This window comes from Cebus imitator, unplaced genomic scaffold (assembly GCF_001604975.1).
Source record: "Cebus imitator isolate Cc_AM_T3 unplaced genomic scaffold, Cebus_imitator-1.0 Scaffold499, whole genome shotgun sequence".
Taxonomy (NCBI): Eukaryota; Metazoa; Chordata; class Mammalia; order Primates; family Cebidae; genus Cebus; species Cebus imitator.
In genome coordinates this window covers 170900-185929 of record NW_016107814.1, presented here as the reverse complement: position 1 = coordinate 185929, position 15030 = coordinate 170900, and the positions used below count along the sequence as shown (strand labels likewise).

General features: G+C 41.4%; 1 protein-coding gene across 1 annotated transcript in view; it reads left to right on the top strand.

Annotated features, from left to right (window-relative positions):
* The window catches only part of TTC39B (tetratricopeptide repeat domain 39B), a 142782-nt gene that overhangs the window by 88799 nt on the left and 38953 nt on the right, over nt 1-15030 (top strand). The window contains 3 exon segments of the mRNA XM_017513677.2: nt 8111-8221; nt 11739-11870; nt 12915-12991. Coding sequence (XP_017369166.1) covers nt 8111-8221; nt 11739-11870; nt 12915-12991 — 320 coding nt within the window.

Genomic DNA, 15030 nt, shown 5'->3' with positions numbered 1-15030 from the left:
AAGCAGCCTATTATAATTGTAACAAATCGGGCCAGGAAGAAGTGGCATTAAGGTACAATAATTTAAATGAATTTATATATCATGTTTTGGTTATGGAGACTAAGTGCTTTTAAAAAAAGAAAAATGAACAAAAGCCAACTCTTTCTGTTAATGAACAGATCTACTTAAGTAGACATAACCTGAGCACTGTGGTACCATAGCAGTGGCTCTGGGTCAGAACTCTGCTCTCCTAGGGGCTAGACACAGAGACCTGGCACCCAAGGCCTCCGTTCTGAAGCCACTCTCTAACAAAGGAAACCAAGGCTTCTGGCTGATTCCAGTGCCAGGGCAGGGAAAGTACACGATGAACCTAGAAGATCTTGTGCTAGAAAGTAAAGAATTGTGGAAAAAATGACAGGGCTTGTCGAAAGAACATGGGAGCAACATAAAGGGGGTTCCAGTTGCCAAATCCAGGTCAATTTGAGAAAGAAATAATGACCGTAATGAGTTATATAGCCCACAGAATCTATTAATACCGATGTGTTCATAGGATGTAAATAATTGGGGAAACATGTCAGTGGTGGGAGGGAGAGCTCTTCCCTTACTCATTGTGAGTAATGTAGAAATGATGGGAACAGGAAATTGCTGTTTGATAAACCACAATGGTAATGGGTATAGACAAGAACCCTCAGTGGACACTGAAGTTAGGGACCGATCTGTGTTGTGAAACGGGGTGTCTGCAGAGTCTTGAGAACCTCCCCTGAAGATGCTTAGTGACTCCCAAGGGAACAATAATAACCTCACAGTAGACACCACCCTAGCTATGCGGTCATCACCAGAAACAAGCAGTGCACACAGCTCATAGCCCTGATATCACACACTGAGTACACGGCATCACTGCTGTGGTTTTCTTACCCCAAATGTCTCTCACCCAGCTTGACCCTGCTTAGCTTCTGAGTTCGGACAGCACAGGGTGTGTTCAGGGTGATACGGCTGTAGACTCTTGCCCCAAATGTGTAACCTGAATCTGATTATGAGGAAACATCAGACAGACCCAAAAAACATGCTGTAAAATAATTTTCAGCAACCTTCAAAAATGTTATGGAAGAGGTTATCTGGGGGAACTGGGTATACAAACTCTGTCCTCTTTTTGCAACCTTTTGGAAGCCTGAAATTATTTGGAAATGAAAGGAGAAGAAAAAAAAGAACTCTGCTTCTCCATTTGAGTCTGCAGGATGAACACAATTATTCACGCAAGGAGAAACCAGGCACTTTTATTCTTTCAAAGATCATAATGTTTACATCATTCTTTTTAGTGCATAATGTGGTTGCATTTTTACCTTTTACATCTACATTTTTATCTTTTCTGATGCTCACAGTGGCAATGTTAATAATACCCGTGGGGTGGATATTGTCATATCCTCATACCCCTTTCATAGCTGAGGAAACAGACTTGAGAGGTTGATGACTTGCCTGGAAATCTTGCCATCTAACACAGCCCGCTATACACTGTGAGCTTACAGCGTCCCTTGTCTCCCTTGGATAATGAATGAGAAACAGCAACAGGAGTTTCTGTTGTCTGGCTGTCTAGCCACAGTTGCTTCTGAGCTTCTGGACTCCTCACACTTGAATCAATAGACCTGAGGCTTCTTGCCCTGGAGCTCTTGAGGGCAGGGAGATCCGGAATCCACAGATGCAGGGGACTTGATTTGGATTTGCTTGCAAAAGAACCCTGGATACTTCCACACATATTAGTAAAAGTCTCCGAAGAGTAAACTTGTCCCCCATCATTCTGTGCATACAGATTCTAAGGGTTTAGTTCTTGTTTTGGAAAAATGGTTCCTTTTTGGCCTAAGCTAAAATATTGATGCAAGAGTCAGACCTATGGAGATCAAATTCTCAGCTTCATTATTCACAAAGACTATATTGGAGGATGTATTATAGCTTAGATGTGTGGAAAACAGGCCACTTTTTGACACAGCCCTGAATGGAATTTCAGCCACAAATTGCAGGCCTCCCTTGTGAGGGTGGTGGTTGGGGGATGCGGGGATGGTACAGCCTGCCCTGCTAGCTCACTGCATCGCAGAGAGAATAGACTTTCATGCACCCTCTTCTCCTGTTAAGAAAGGGGCTGGGCCATTTATGCCCTGTGTGTTTTTCCAACTTACCAATCAGATAATTCATTCCTTTCCCAGAGGAGGAATGATGAGGGGAGGGGGGAGGGGAGAGGGGAGAGTCCAGGAGCGTTCATCTAGTGAAGTCCCTATTCAGGGAAGTCTGAGGCCTTGGAGATAAGAATGTTCATTTCCTCAGGGTACAGAGAGGATACCTCTTGGATGAGGGTCTTGTGACTTGCTTCAGGGGAGAAGGGTGAGGGGATATGATTATTATATATTGGTTTTGTAGACTTTTATTTATTGTTACACAAATAACAGAATCCCTTCTTTACCTTTAAATCAATAGATCTCATTAATCAGATATGTTAATAGTAGGAGGTCATCAGATTATGAGCAAGTGCAGATAAACTTTGCCAGGTCACCACGTATGTGCATTGTATGTGGTTCTTAGCAGAGGAGGCGGGGCAGTTTGATACTCCTGGAGACTTGTAGTAATGCCTCAGTATATATAAATGCTTATATTTTTAATTCCAGAAGCTTCCTCCATCTTTGCAACTATCTTGTATAGTAGTAACTGCAGGCTTAATGATCCCTATCTTACAGATGAGGAAACTGAGACAGAGCTGAAGTGAGTTGTTCAATATTACGGAACTGGGAAGTGGTGGAGAAAAGACTTTTTCCTTTGTTCTTATTTAAAATGTTACTTTTATGTTTTAAAATTTTTGTGAATCAGTTTTTCATTATAAAAGTAATGTGAGCAGAGTTCAGATAATTTGGAAAGAGGAGAAAAAAGTCACCAGCTATCTCCCTGCCCAACATAAGTGAGTAAAAATTGTGATTTCTAGAGGAAAGAGACAAACCTCCAGATAAGTAATAGAAAATGGCCTTGGGAGGATGCAGCCTAGTTCTCTAGGATCACAGTTTCAGGGGAATCAGTATATTGTGGGAAACCTTTGACTTCTCTTGAGGTAAAAGGGAGTCAGGAAATGAATAAAAGGTTCTGATTCCAGAGCCCACATGCTCATTTATTATGTAGTTTTTTTGTAACCAAGCTTATTAAGTAATTAATAAAGGAAGAATTGGAATGTAGGTGATAATGATACTAGTATAGTTCCAAATTTTTATAAGTTATGTATTCATTTTGTATATATATATTTTAAAATAGACAAAAAACTCATCCTGCCTTAAGTTAATCTTTTAAATTAGAGACATGAGGAGCTGTCACTTCACTGAAGATATATATTATGAAAGGTACCCGGGCATGTCCCCAGCAGGTCAGGAAGGTGACTATGTGGGCTGAGCACCACGGTTTTTGGAGAATTAGACATGGTTGTTAACTTGAATAGGGCTCGAAAGTTCACAAAACACACTCATAGTAACCATTCCTTGGCTTCTCTTGCAAACGTTGTGAAATGAGAGCACTTTGAAGGTGAGGCTAGGGACTCAGGGAAGTTAAGGGGCATGGTGAAGGTCACAAGGCTAGAGAATGACTTGGCTGACTTCTGATTTCCAGTCCAGAACTGTTTTCATTAATTACATCATGCTATACGTGAGGGGGTTGCTATGCTGATGAGCCTCTTGCAAATACTGGACTGCTTTAAAATAGCCTTGCTCATCATTCCAGCCTGGTTGGACAGGTATGGTGAGCTGATTTCCACTTCATGTGATAGGTGTAGGTAGCTATTTTAGGTTTTTACTCTAAGGAGGTAGAATGATGAGCCATCTGTTTTAGGCAGAGAGCAGCCTGAGAGTGGAATCCCAGTGTGTCTGATGTGTGCTGGAGTTGGAGAACTGTGGAATCAGAGCAGCAATATGAAGGCATTCTTGGAGAGTATTTCAGAATTCAGATCTGAAGTGATGAGTCTCAATTAATGTGATGACAGTGGAAATGAAGAGGAACACCTGCGTCCTGGAGATACCTGACAGAAGTCTTGGCCCTGGTGAAAGTTGTGCTCCTGGTCATTCCTTACAGAACACATAGTAGCCCTCGTGTTCAGGAGAGGAGTGTTAATTCCAGGTGAATATCATGGTAAACCACTCTGAAGAGTTGAGTTTACTGTGTTCGGAGGTGCTGAGCTCCCACTTTTGTGTATGTAAGTGGGTGTGTGTATAGTGTATCCTCCCGGTGACAGTGTGGCCAGCTGAGAGGCAGAGGTGGATGTTTGGCAAGAGGACTGGCATCTGTTCATAGCCTGTTTCCTGGTAATGAAGGATGAGCTGTAACCTTAGAGATAATTGGCAGGAGGTAAACTGGGAAAACCTAACATTTGAAGGGAAGGGATGTTTAGAAAAAGAGTGACAGGCCGGGTGCAGTGGCTGACGCCTATAATCCTAGCACTTTGGGAGGCCAAGGCAGGCAGATTGCTTGAGTTCAGGAGTTTGAGACCAGCCTGGTCAACGTGGCGAAACCTTGTCTCTACTAAATATATAAAAATTAGCTGGGCGTGGTGGCTTAAGCCTGTAATCCCAGCTACTCAGGAAGCTGAGGCAGGAGAATCGCTTGAGCCCAGGAGACAGAGGTGGCAGTGAGCCGAAACTGCGGCATTGCACTGCAGCCTGGGTGACAGAGCGAGACGCCGCAAAAAAAAAAAAAAAAAAAAAAAAGAGTGAGAATTTCAGAGCTGATGTATTGCCTTTTGTTCAAAGAATAAAATTCATCCTCTCTGCCTCTGTGGTTTCTGACTTTTGCCTGTTTTCTGTCCTCATTTTCTCCCATTCTCTGCCTTGCTCATCACATTCCAAATTTAGAATCCCCCCTCTGCCCTCAGTCTAGATATTCCCATGGCTGGCTACATTGTACAGCAATTGGATGTCACCATTTTGGAGAGCTTTTCCTGACCATCTTCATTAATGTTCTCCCCATCCCTGCCTCCCCGAAAAACTAGGTTCTGTCCCAGACCACTTATCCCAATCAGAGAAGACCCTAGTCAGTTCTTGGTCTGCTTGTGCAATTCTGCCCTCCCTTCCCCAGTAGAATGAAAGCTCCTAAAGAGCCTGGGATCCTGTGTGTCTTGTTCATTGCTGTATTGCCAGCACCTAGGAGAGCACCTGGCACATATTTAGCATAAATATTGGTTGAATGGATTCTAGGTGAAGATTTGGTGAGCGGGAGTAGAGGTGGGCGATGGGGGAAGAAACGGGTCTGTAGACCCCAGGCAACACAAGGTGACTAACCTGGACTGGGTGGTAGAGATGAGACAGGATAAATTCAAGAGATGTTCAGGAGGTAACACTGACAAAATTTGGTGATAAAATCTGGTGAATTAGGAGGTATCAGGTAACTTTCTTGTGAAAAATCCTGCTGTGAGAGGCTAGTGAACTCCTAGCATTCTTATTGGATCTCTTCATTCACTGGAAATTTAAGGGCAAAACAATTCTTAGCCCTCCATCAAGAGCTTACCTCAGTTCTACTCCACCCTAGAGGAGGTGCCTCAAACTCTAGGCATGACGAAGTCTCTCTGTTTCTACCCAGAGCAGTTGTACCCACCCATCCACTCATTTACCACTCAACAGTATTTTTGAGCACGTAACGTTCTAGGTATTGTCGAAGGCACTGCTGCACAGGAATGACTAAAACAACCTCCTTGCATTTATGTCCTAGAGAGGGAAGACAGACAAGCATGTCTACAAATGCTACATGCACGAGATACTTTTGGATGGTAATAATGGTATGGAGAAAAAACAGTGAGATAGGATGAGGTGGGGTCAGCCAGGCTGCTCCGCATTAGCTGAGATCTGGATAAGAAGAAGGAGCCATGAGAAGACCTGAAGGAGAGCGGGGTTCTGGCATTGCCTTCAGAACCCTTTCCCGCTAGAGGAGTCGCTGAAGGGGCACTTTGCTTTCATGTTTTTTTTTTTTTTTTTTTTTTTTTTTTTTTTTGGGACGGAGTTTCGCTCTTGTTACCCAGGCTGGAGTGCAATGGCGCGATCTCGGCTCACCGCAACCTCTGCCTCCTGGGTTCAGGCAATTCTCCTGCCTCAGCCTCCTGAGTAGCTGGGATTACAGGCACGCGCCACCATGCCCAGCTAATTTTTTGTATTTTTAGTAGAGACGGGGTTTCACCGTGTTGACCAGGATGGTCTCGATCTCTTGACCTCGTGATCCACCCGCCTCGGCCTCCCAAAGTGCTGGGATTACAGGCTTGAGCCACCGCGCCCGGCCTGCTTTCATGTTTTAAAGAATGAATTTGAAGAGGTTGGTGGGTTGGAAACTCAACTTTAAATACTTATCAAGTATATTTATTTATTTATATTTTATTTATTTTTAGAGACGGCATCTTGCTCTGTAGCCCAGGCTGGAATGCAGCAGCATGGTCTTGGCTCAGTGCCACCTCTGCTTTCCAGGTGCAAGCAAGTCTCCTGCCTCAGCCTCCTGAGTAGCTGGGATTATAGGCGTGCACCACCACACCCAGCTATTTTTTGTATTTGAGTAGAGACGGGGTTTTACCATGTTGGCGAGGCTGGTCTCAAACTGCTGATCTCAAATGATCCACCTGCCTTGACCTCCCAAATGCTGGGATTACAGGCCTGAGCCACTACGCCTGGCCCATTTTATTTATTTATTTTTGAGATGGAGTTTTGCTCTTGTTGCCCAGGCTGGAGTTCAGTGGTGCAATCTCAGCTCATTGCAACCTCTGGCTCCTGGGTTTAAGCGATTCTTCCGCCCCAGCCTCCTGAGTAGCTGGGATTACAGGCACGCAGCACTACGCCTGGCTAATTTTGTATTTTTAGTGGAGATGGGGTTTCACCATATTGGTCAGACTGGTCTCGAACTTCTAATCTCAAGTGATCCACCTGCCTTGGCCTCCCAAAGGGCTGGGATTATAGGTGTGAGCCACTATGCCCAACCCCATGTTATTTTTTTTGAGACAAGCTCTCACTCTGTTGCTCAGACTGGAGTACTGTGGCATGGTCATGGCTCACTACAGCCACAGACTCCTGAACTCAAGTGATCCTCCCACCGCAATGCCTGTAGCTGGCTATTTTTAAAAACTTTTTTATAGAGATGAGTGCTCACTCTGTTTCTTAGGCTGGTCCTGAACTCCGGCCTCAAGCATTCCTGTCTCAGTCTCCTAAAGTGTTGGGGTTACAGGCATCAGCCAACCATGCCTGCTGTTTATTTCTTATCAGCATTTTTGTTTGCCAAATCATTCTATTGCTCATTTACTTTCTGAAGTCATTAAAAGTCATTAAACAAAACATTTTAGAGATGGCTTTAAGGAACAAAATTTCTGTCAATCATAAGTGATTAATAGATAATTTTCAAAAAAGGATAAAATCATGACATATAGATGCAAAAATGAACATGGTAAGTATTTTATTTAATCACCGATTATTAATTATAGAAGAGGACATTTGGCAGATGTTATAACAGGTTCAAAGGAGAAATTGTAACAAATTTCCGGGAAGTACTGTTGAAATTAATGTGCAAATTCAGGAAAACGAGCTTATTCCTGAGTCGGGGAGGGAAGTTAGTTGCACCTCTAGTGGCCAGAATAAAATTAACATGTCCGTAGACAACAATTGTTTTGCACTGCTGTTAGTTATCTACAATTGACAGAGTTGGAAGCTCCTGGAGAATCAGAATCTAATCCCCTGTGGAGGTTTCCTCTAGAGTCTTGATAGCGCATGGTTTTTCAATGAAGTACGTTTTTTTTCCTGTGTATAACCGAACTAAAACAAAATAATCTCCCCCTCCTCCATGTACTAAAGTATGGAATTCCTACACTTATGGTCTTTGAAGTAATGGGGAAGGGAACTATCATCTATGTACCGCCTGTTACGAGCAGCGTTTGTCAGTTTACCTCATCCTCACAGCAGCCTCACGAAGTAGGTGTTGGGCTTCCCGTTTTACAGATAAGAAAATTTAGACTCAGGGATCTTATAGACAGTAAGTAGCAAAGTTAGAATTCCAGCCTGTCCTGTCTCAGAATTTATACACACACCCCCACTAGGGTCAACATGCTGATGGTAAAAGCTATAGAAATTCTCTGTGTTTTGTTCTTGATCTTTAGCTCATCATCATCCAAGGTGGATCTCAAGAGTGGCCTCGAAGAATGTGCTGTGGCATTGAACTTATTTCTAAGTAACAAATTTACAGATGCCTTAGAATTGCTTCGCCCCTGGTAATTTACTTTGTGTCTTTTGGATAAAATATTTTTCAGATGTTTCTGATGATGGTTTGATGTCATGCTTGTAAATTAATTTATCTGTTTCCATTTGAATATTTATTAGCTAATTTAGTTGAGACCTCCTTACTTTACTTTTAATATTCAGTTTAGAAATCTGAGTTTTCAAATATAATTAGTAGAAAATTTCTGATTGTTTCACATATTTTAATCTCCTTGTTCAGATAGTGTTGTCTTATGTAGTTTTATAAGGCTTCAATTTCGCTTTCTTCAGTGAAATATTTTTATGATTGTTCCTTTTAAGTATTATTGAAAAAAATTTCCTTTGAAATGGGGAGGGGAAGAACCAGAATATGCTGATCTCAATGCTAAAAATAGATGTAAGATGATAAGACTATTATTGAGGTTCTCTATTTGTTCGACAAATAACTTAAGCAATTTTATCTTAGTTAGTAATACCTGTTAAGTTTTCAAATGTGGCACCAAAACCTGTGCTTGCCTGTTTTATTTGGCCTTTGTCTTGACAAGAATAATCTTACATGCCCTCAAACACTTTCTTAAATAAAGCTTAGACCTCATATACTGATTTTCTAGAAGATTACTTGGGCACAAAAGTGGGCAATCTCATTCCTTACTTGGAGTGGTCACCAGGGTGGCTGGACTCTGGTCATTGGAATCTTAGATATGAATTGACCTGCTGAGGAGCTGCTATGGTAATTCTGTTAAGATTTAGAATAGCTGTAATCAAGATGGGTCAGCTATCATTTCACAGGTTAAGAACAAATGATGAAACCGATGGCGAAGCCCTGTAGTCTGAGGAAATTTTCTGGTGTGGTCTTCATCATCTGTCTCACAATCTCCACCTTGCCTGTTCCCTGCCTTTCTCCCTCTGTCCTTCTCAGTCCCTCAGATTTCTCTGTCTTCTGTCTCTACCTCCCTTTGTCTTCTCTGTCTGCTTGTCTTTCTCTCTCTCATCTCTCCTTCTGTCTCTTTTCTCAGTCTACCTGCCTGTCTTCTTTGGGTTTTTAATGTTTTTATTGATGAGTCATAGTTGTACCTATTTTGGGGGTACATGTGATAATTCGATACTTGTATACAATGTGCAATGATCAATCAGGGTAACCAGCTTATCTGTCACCTCAAACATTTATCTTTTCTTAGTGTCAGGAACATTTGTAATTATTCTCTTCTAGCTATTTTGAAATATACAATAAATTATTAACTAATTTCTTTATTATTAAATACTAGAAGTTATTTCTTCTATTTAACTGTATTTTTGTACCCATTATCTTCTTTGATTTTTATTCAAACAAGTCTTTCTCTGCCACTGACACCCAGCTGGTCATAATATGGAATGAAAATAAATGATTTAGTATTGTATTCAGTCAGGTTAGTCTCCGATTTTTGTACATGTTTCGCTGTTAAAATGGCTCATGCCTGTAATCCCAGCACTTTGGGAGGCCGAGGTGGGCAGATCACCTAAGGTTGAGAGTCTGAGATCCTGACCAACATGGAGAAATCCCATCTCTACTAAAAATACATAATTAGCCTGGCATGGTGGCACATGCCTGTAATCCCAGCTACTCGGGAGGCTAAGAATCACTTGAGGCCGGGCGCGGTGGCTCAAGCCTGTAATCCCAGCACTTTGGGAGGCCGAGGCGGGTGGATCACGAGGTCAAGAGATCGAGACCATCCTGGTCAACATGGTGAAACCCCGTCTCTNAAAAAAAAAAAAAAGAAAGGAAAAGAAGCTGGAAGGATTATAAATTACCAAGTTTTTGTTTGTTTTTTTAAAATGTTTGTGGGTACATAGTAGGTATATATATTTATGGGGTATATGGATATTTTGATACAGGCATAAAATGTGTAATAATCACATCAGAGGCCGGGCATGGTAGCCGGGTGTGGTAGCGTGTGTCTGTAATCCCAGCTACTCAGGAGGTTGAGGCAGGAGAACTGCTTGCACCTAGGAGGTGGAGGTTGCAGTGAGCCCGAGATCGAGCCACTGCAGTCCAGGCTGGCTGACAAAGCGAGACTCCATGTCAAAAAATAAAATATTAAAATAAATAATAAAAAATCACATCATAGTAAATGGGGATATTACCAAGATTTTTTAATTTTTTTGAAAAGCAGATAAGGATACTTTTAGCTCACATCCAGGAAAAGAAACAAAACAAATTAGCTGGGCATGGTGGCGCATGCCTGTAGTCCCAGCTACTCAACTCGGGAGGATTGAGGCAGGAGAATTGCTTGAACCCAGGAGGCGGAGGTTGCGGTAAGCTGAGATCGCGCCATTGCACTCCAGCCTGGGTAACATGAACGAAACTCCATCTCAAAAAAAAAAAAAAAAAAAAAAGAATCACTTGAATCCAGGAGGAGGAGGTTGCGGTGAGCCGAGATTGCGCCATTGCACTCCAGCCTGGGCAACAAGAGTGAAACTCCATCTCAAAAAAACCAAAACACCCAAAAACTTTTTCCTCACTTGAATCATTTTTTTGCTTCTTGAACGAGCTTTCAGTTAAAAATGTGAGGTTTGAAACCACAATTAATGATTAACTTTGGGCTGCCCTGATTCCTTGTGGTTCTTTTGAACAGATAAGGCCCTCAGTATTCAGGACAAGCTGCAAATTACCAAAGGATGTTTAGACTATTTCCATGGGGGCAAAGAATAATGTGGCTTTCATTTGTTTTGCGTGGCTTTCATTTGTTTTGTGTGGCAGCAGGCTATTATGCATTAATATTGAAATTAAAAACAAAACCATGCATTGCTATTTTAAACCTTATAAATAATGAATACAGCTTAAGAAGTTTTAGAAAATAAATGATGATGTTTTCGCAGCCAGAGAATCTGGCTGTCTGCCGTCCCTTAGGGCTAATTAACATCCTTAAGTATCCAGAAGTAGTTCTCACTGTAACTTGATGATTTGAAGTATCAAGAACTTGATCAGGAATCTCAGATAATGGGGCTGGAGTTAGATACAAGGTCTGACATCTACTTTGGTCAGGGGCCTTGTGACCAGTCTAACTTATTCCAAAATCTTGTTTCCTCTTGGCCTTTGGCTGGACAGGAGAGGGATGATTTTAAATTAGCTTTTATTTTTGATAAAATGTATCGGAATCTCTCTGTCAAAAAAATACATTTTCCAGCAGCCTTTATTTTAGCCCTCATTTCAGAGCCAAAGGTAATATGCTGCCCCTTTTCCAACAGAAAACGGTTTGTTTGGAATCTGCCTGCAGGCTGCCCTCTTGTGTTGAAATAGGGAAATGCATATTGTCCACTTCAACCTGGAATATTTTGTTCTGCCTGAGTAGGTTACATTGGAAAGTCCTTGGTGCTTGAGTTTTTTAGAGGTTTTCACTGCCCATATAATTTCGGTGATTATGGTGAAGGAATAACAGTTACTGTGCAAGTCAGGACATGTATTTACTAGAATTTCTTATGATCAGTATCAGCTAAAACTTGTGGTGTTTTTCCATTGAATTAAAATGTCTGAATTCCCTGTGTTCTCCCCAGGGCTAAGGAGAGTATGTACCATGCCTTGGGCTACAGTACCATTGTGGTGTTGCAGGCTGTCCTGACCTTCGAGCAACAGGACATCCAAAACGGCATTTCTGCCATGAAGGACGCTTTACAAACCTGCCAAAAGTATGATGAGTCATCAACTGCTTGAGATATGACTGCAGACCTTTATGCCTGTGTGACAAAAATAATATCATTTGCCTGACCAAGAGCTCTGTGTTTGAAATTGGCCACAGTTACAGAAAAGGACTTCAGCCTCGGAGCTGAAGGATTCCTGTTTGGCATCTATATTATTCCACTTTTCTTTTTGGTAGCCTGGGGTCTGAGCTACAGAGCCCTGGGGTGGAGAGGGTAGAATTTCAGTGGGATTAGAAGCAAGCATCTCTCAAGATGGATGACATTAGGTATTACTGCATGCCAAACCAAGACAAGCAAGGAGCATTCTTGTTTTAAGTGAGAGATGCAAATTAATGAGGGGGTGTTTTATATATGTTTAAGAAGAACCTCTTTTTGAACACTTTCGTTTGGTGAAAATGAGATAGATTTTTAGTTTTATTTTAAGCTTTACTCTGTGTGTACAGGAAGACCCTATCAAAAATTTTTTTCAAGGTGAAAGTAATTTTGATACTAAAAAAAATGATAAATGTTTCACAGTATAGAAGATACTTGGTTTGTGGACATTTAGGAATATTCAGGAATCCAGGAATGGCCGGCTGGGGCACCCTGATCAGGTGGATGGGAGGAAATGGCCCCGCTTGCTATCCGTTGCTTGATGTGCCCCCTGGGACTGGGGCAGAAGGTTCATGATCAGAAGGTTAACATGGGTGAAATTACATCCTGATGTAATTGTGTTGTAAGCTCCCCAAATGAAGAGAGCTTCCAAATATTGCACTTTAACCTGTGGAGAATTTTGCCACTAATACTGATTTTAGTTACAGGGATAAGGGAAGGTACTTTGTAGGTTAGTTTTCACTGGCATGCGTGGCTAGCCAGTGCTGAGTGGAGAGTGCTGGAAAAAGATGGTCTATGTCCTACAGACTGCAGGGTTTAGGGTTTCTGCTTTCTGACTCTCTGGTGTGATAGTGACTGAAGTGAATGTTAAATGAAAATGAGCTCAGCCTGATTTTTTTTTTTCCATTTTCTATCTCTCTTTCTGTTTATTCAATGTAGATACAGGAAAAAATACACAGTTGTAGACACTTTCTCAAGTCTTCTTTCTAGAGGATCACTGGAGCAACTGAGTGAAGGTAAGAGTCATTTAAAAGATCACTTTTTCCCTTGATTTTAAAAATTAAAAACTGATTATCTCATAGAATTCCATACTGAAGTGTATAAAGTAAATGGAATGTCCTGTTCTCTTCCTTATCGTCCTCACCCTCCAGAAGTACAGTGTAAATAGTTCATTCTGAAGCCTTGCAGACTTCTCTGTGTACATACTCAAATACATAAATAAGGTACATGTAGGGTTTTGGTTGTTGCTCATGGCTTGTTTTTGTTTTTTGCAAGCATAGAATCACGTAATAGGTGTTGACCTACAGTGCAAATTTGACACTGACATTTTCTCAGGTCATTAGGTATGTGTGTTTAACAGCTGTGTGGTATTCCATAGGATTGGTGTACTGTACTTTACTTGGATTTTCTCTTTTGTTTTTATTTTTTCACTGTTATAAATAATGCTGTCCTAGAATCCTTTTGCATCTTAAAAAGCATTTCATAAGATAGATTCCTAAAAGTGGAATTACCAGGACTGACAGTTTGAAAATTTGCAATATTTATAGGTATTGCCACTTTTTTTTTCTCCAAAGATATAGGACAGTTTATATATTCTTACATTCATCTTTGAGAATCAGCTTTCCACAAGCTATTATAACTTTTTTCAAGGTGAAAATAATTTTGATATCTTTTTAAAAAAGGTAATGTTTCACAGTATAGGAAACGTTTGGTTTGTGGACATTTAGGGAATATTCGAGAATCCAGGAATGGCCGTCTTCGGCACCCTGATCAGATGGATGGGAGGAAATGACCACTGTTGTTGTCAATTGCTTGATATGCCCCCAGGGACTAGGGCAGAAGGTTCAAGATTACCTCTGTCTTTTTAGTGTGACACTCTAGTCAGAATAGTTGGAAAGAAAGGAACATCTAGATATTCCTGTAGAAGGAAAAAAAAAAACGTCCTTCAAATGTGACCATTGTAGAATAAAGTTTTTGCCATCCCAGGGGAATCCGTGCCTGCATTGTCATTGTCAAACATGTTCTCTGAAGAGGTAACGCAAAATACTAGAAGTAGCTTTGGCTGATGAGAGCAAGAGCAATTTTGGGTACTGCTGTCAGAGTTGTTTCTAATTGTCAAGTGTGTGGCAGACACATTTTTTAGTGTGTTTTATTAGGAAGTTTTGTTTATTTTGTTAGATGGGTATTATCAAAGTGTTACGGACATCAGAGAACTTGGGAAGATTTGCACGATGTGATGCTAGAGCATTGATTATAGGAGGGGAATTATGAGACAAATCACATCTTTGGGACTTGTTTCAAAGGGGCATGATGTTGACCTCAAAACCATGGTCAAACAGAATGGCATTTCATTGATCACTCTAAGCAGCCGAAACCCATAACCTTTTTCTCCAGAAACTGACCTCCAACTATTTATAAGAATTCCTGGCCGGGCGCGGTGGCTCATGCCTGTAATCCCAGCACTTTGGGAGGCTGAGGCGGGTGGATCACGAAGTCAAGAGATCGAGACCATCCTGGTCAACATGGTGAAACCCCGTCTCTACTAAAAATACAGGCATGGTGGCGCGTGCCTGTAATCCCACCTACTCAGGAGGCTGAGGCAGGAGAATTGCCTGGACCCAGGAGGCGGAGGTTGCGGTGAGCCGAGATCGCGCCATTGCACTCCAGCCTGGGTAACAAGAGCGAAATTCCATCTCAAAAAAAAAAAAAAAAAAAAGAATTCGTTTATCCCCTTGACTTTGGATAGAATATGTCTACGTATTTTCCATCTTTGGTCCACCTATGTAAATTGGCTCCATTAGACCTAATGTTCACTAACGTGGGTTAATGAGAAATCAAATAGGCCCAAAAGAAATTGAACCGTTTTGCTGTATTCTCCTTTCTGTTTTGCTGTATTACCCTCCCTATGGCTTCCCTCCAGTGGGAAGCCTCCCTTTTTCCTTATAGTATGAAGGCAGATATTTGAGATTGTTTTTACCTGAGTTTTGGCATGAGTGGCATGGTATTTTTTGTATGAGTATAAATAATAATTTGAAAAATAAGATGATAATGCTCC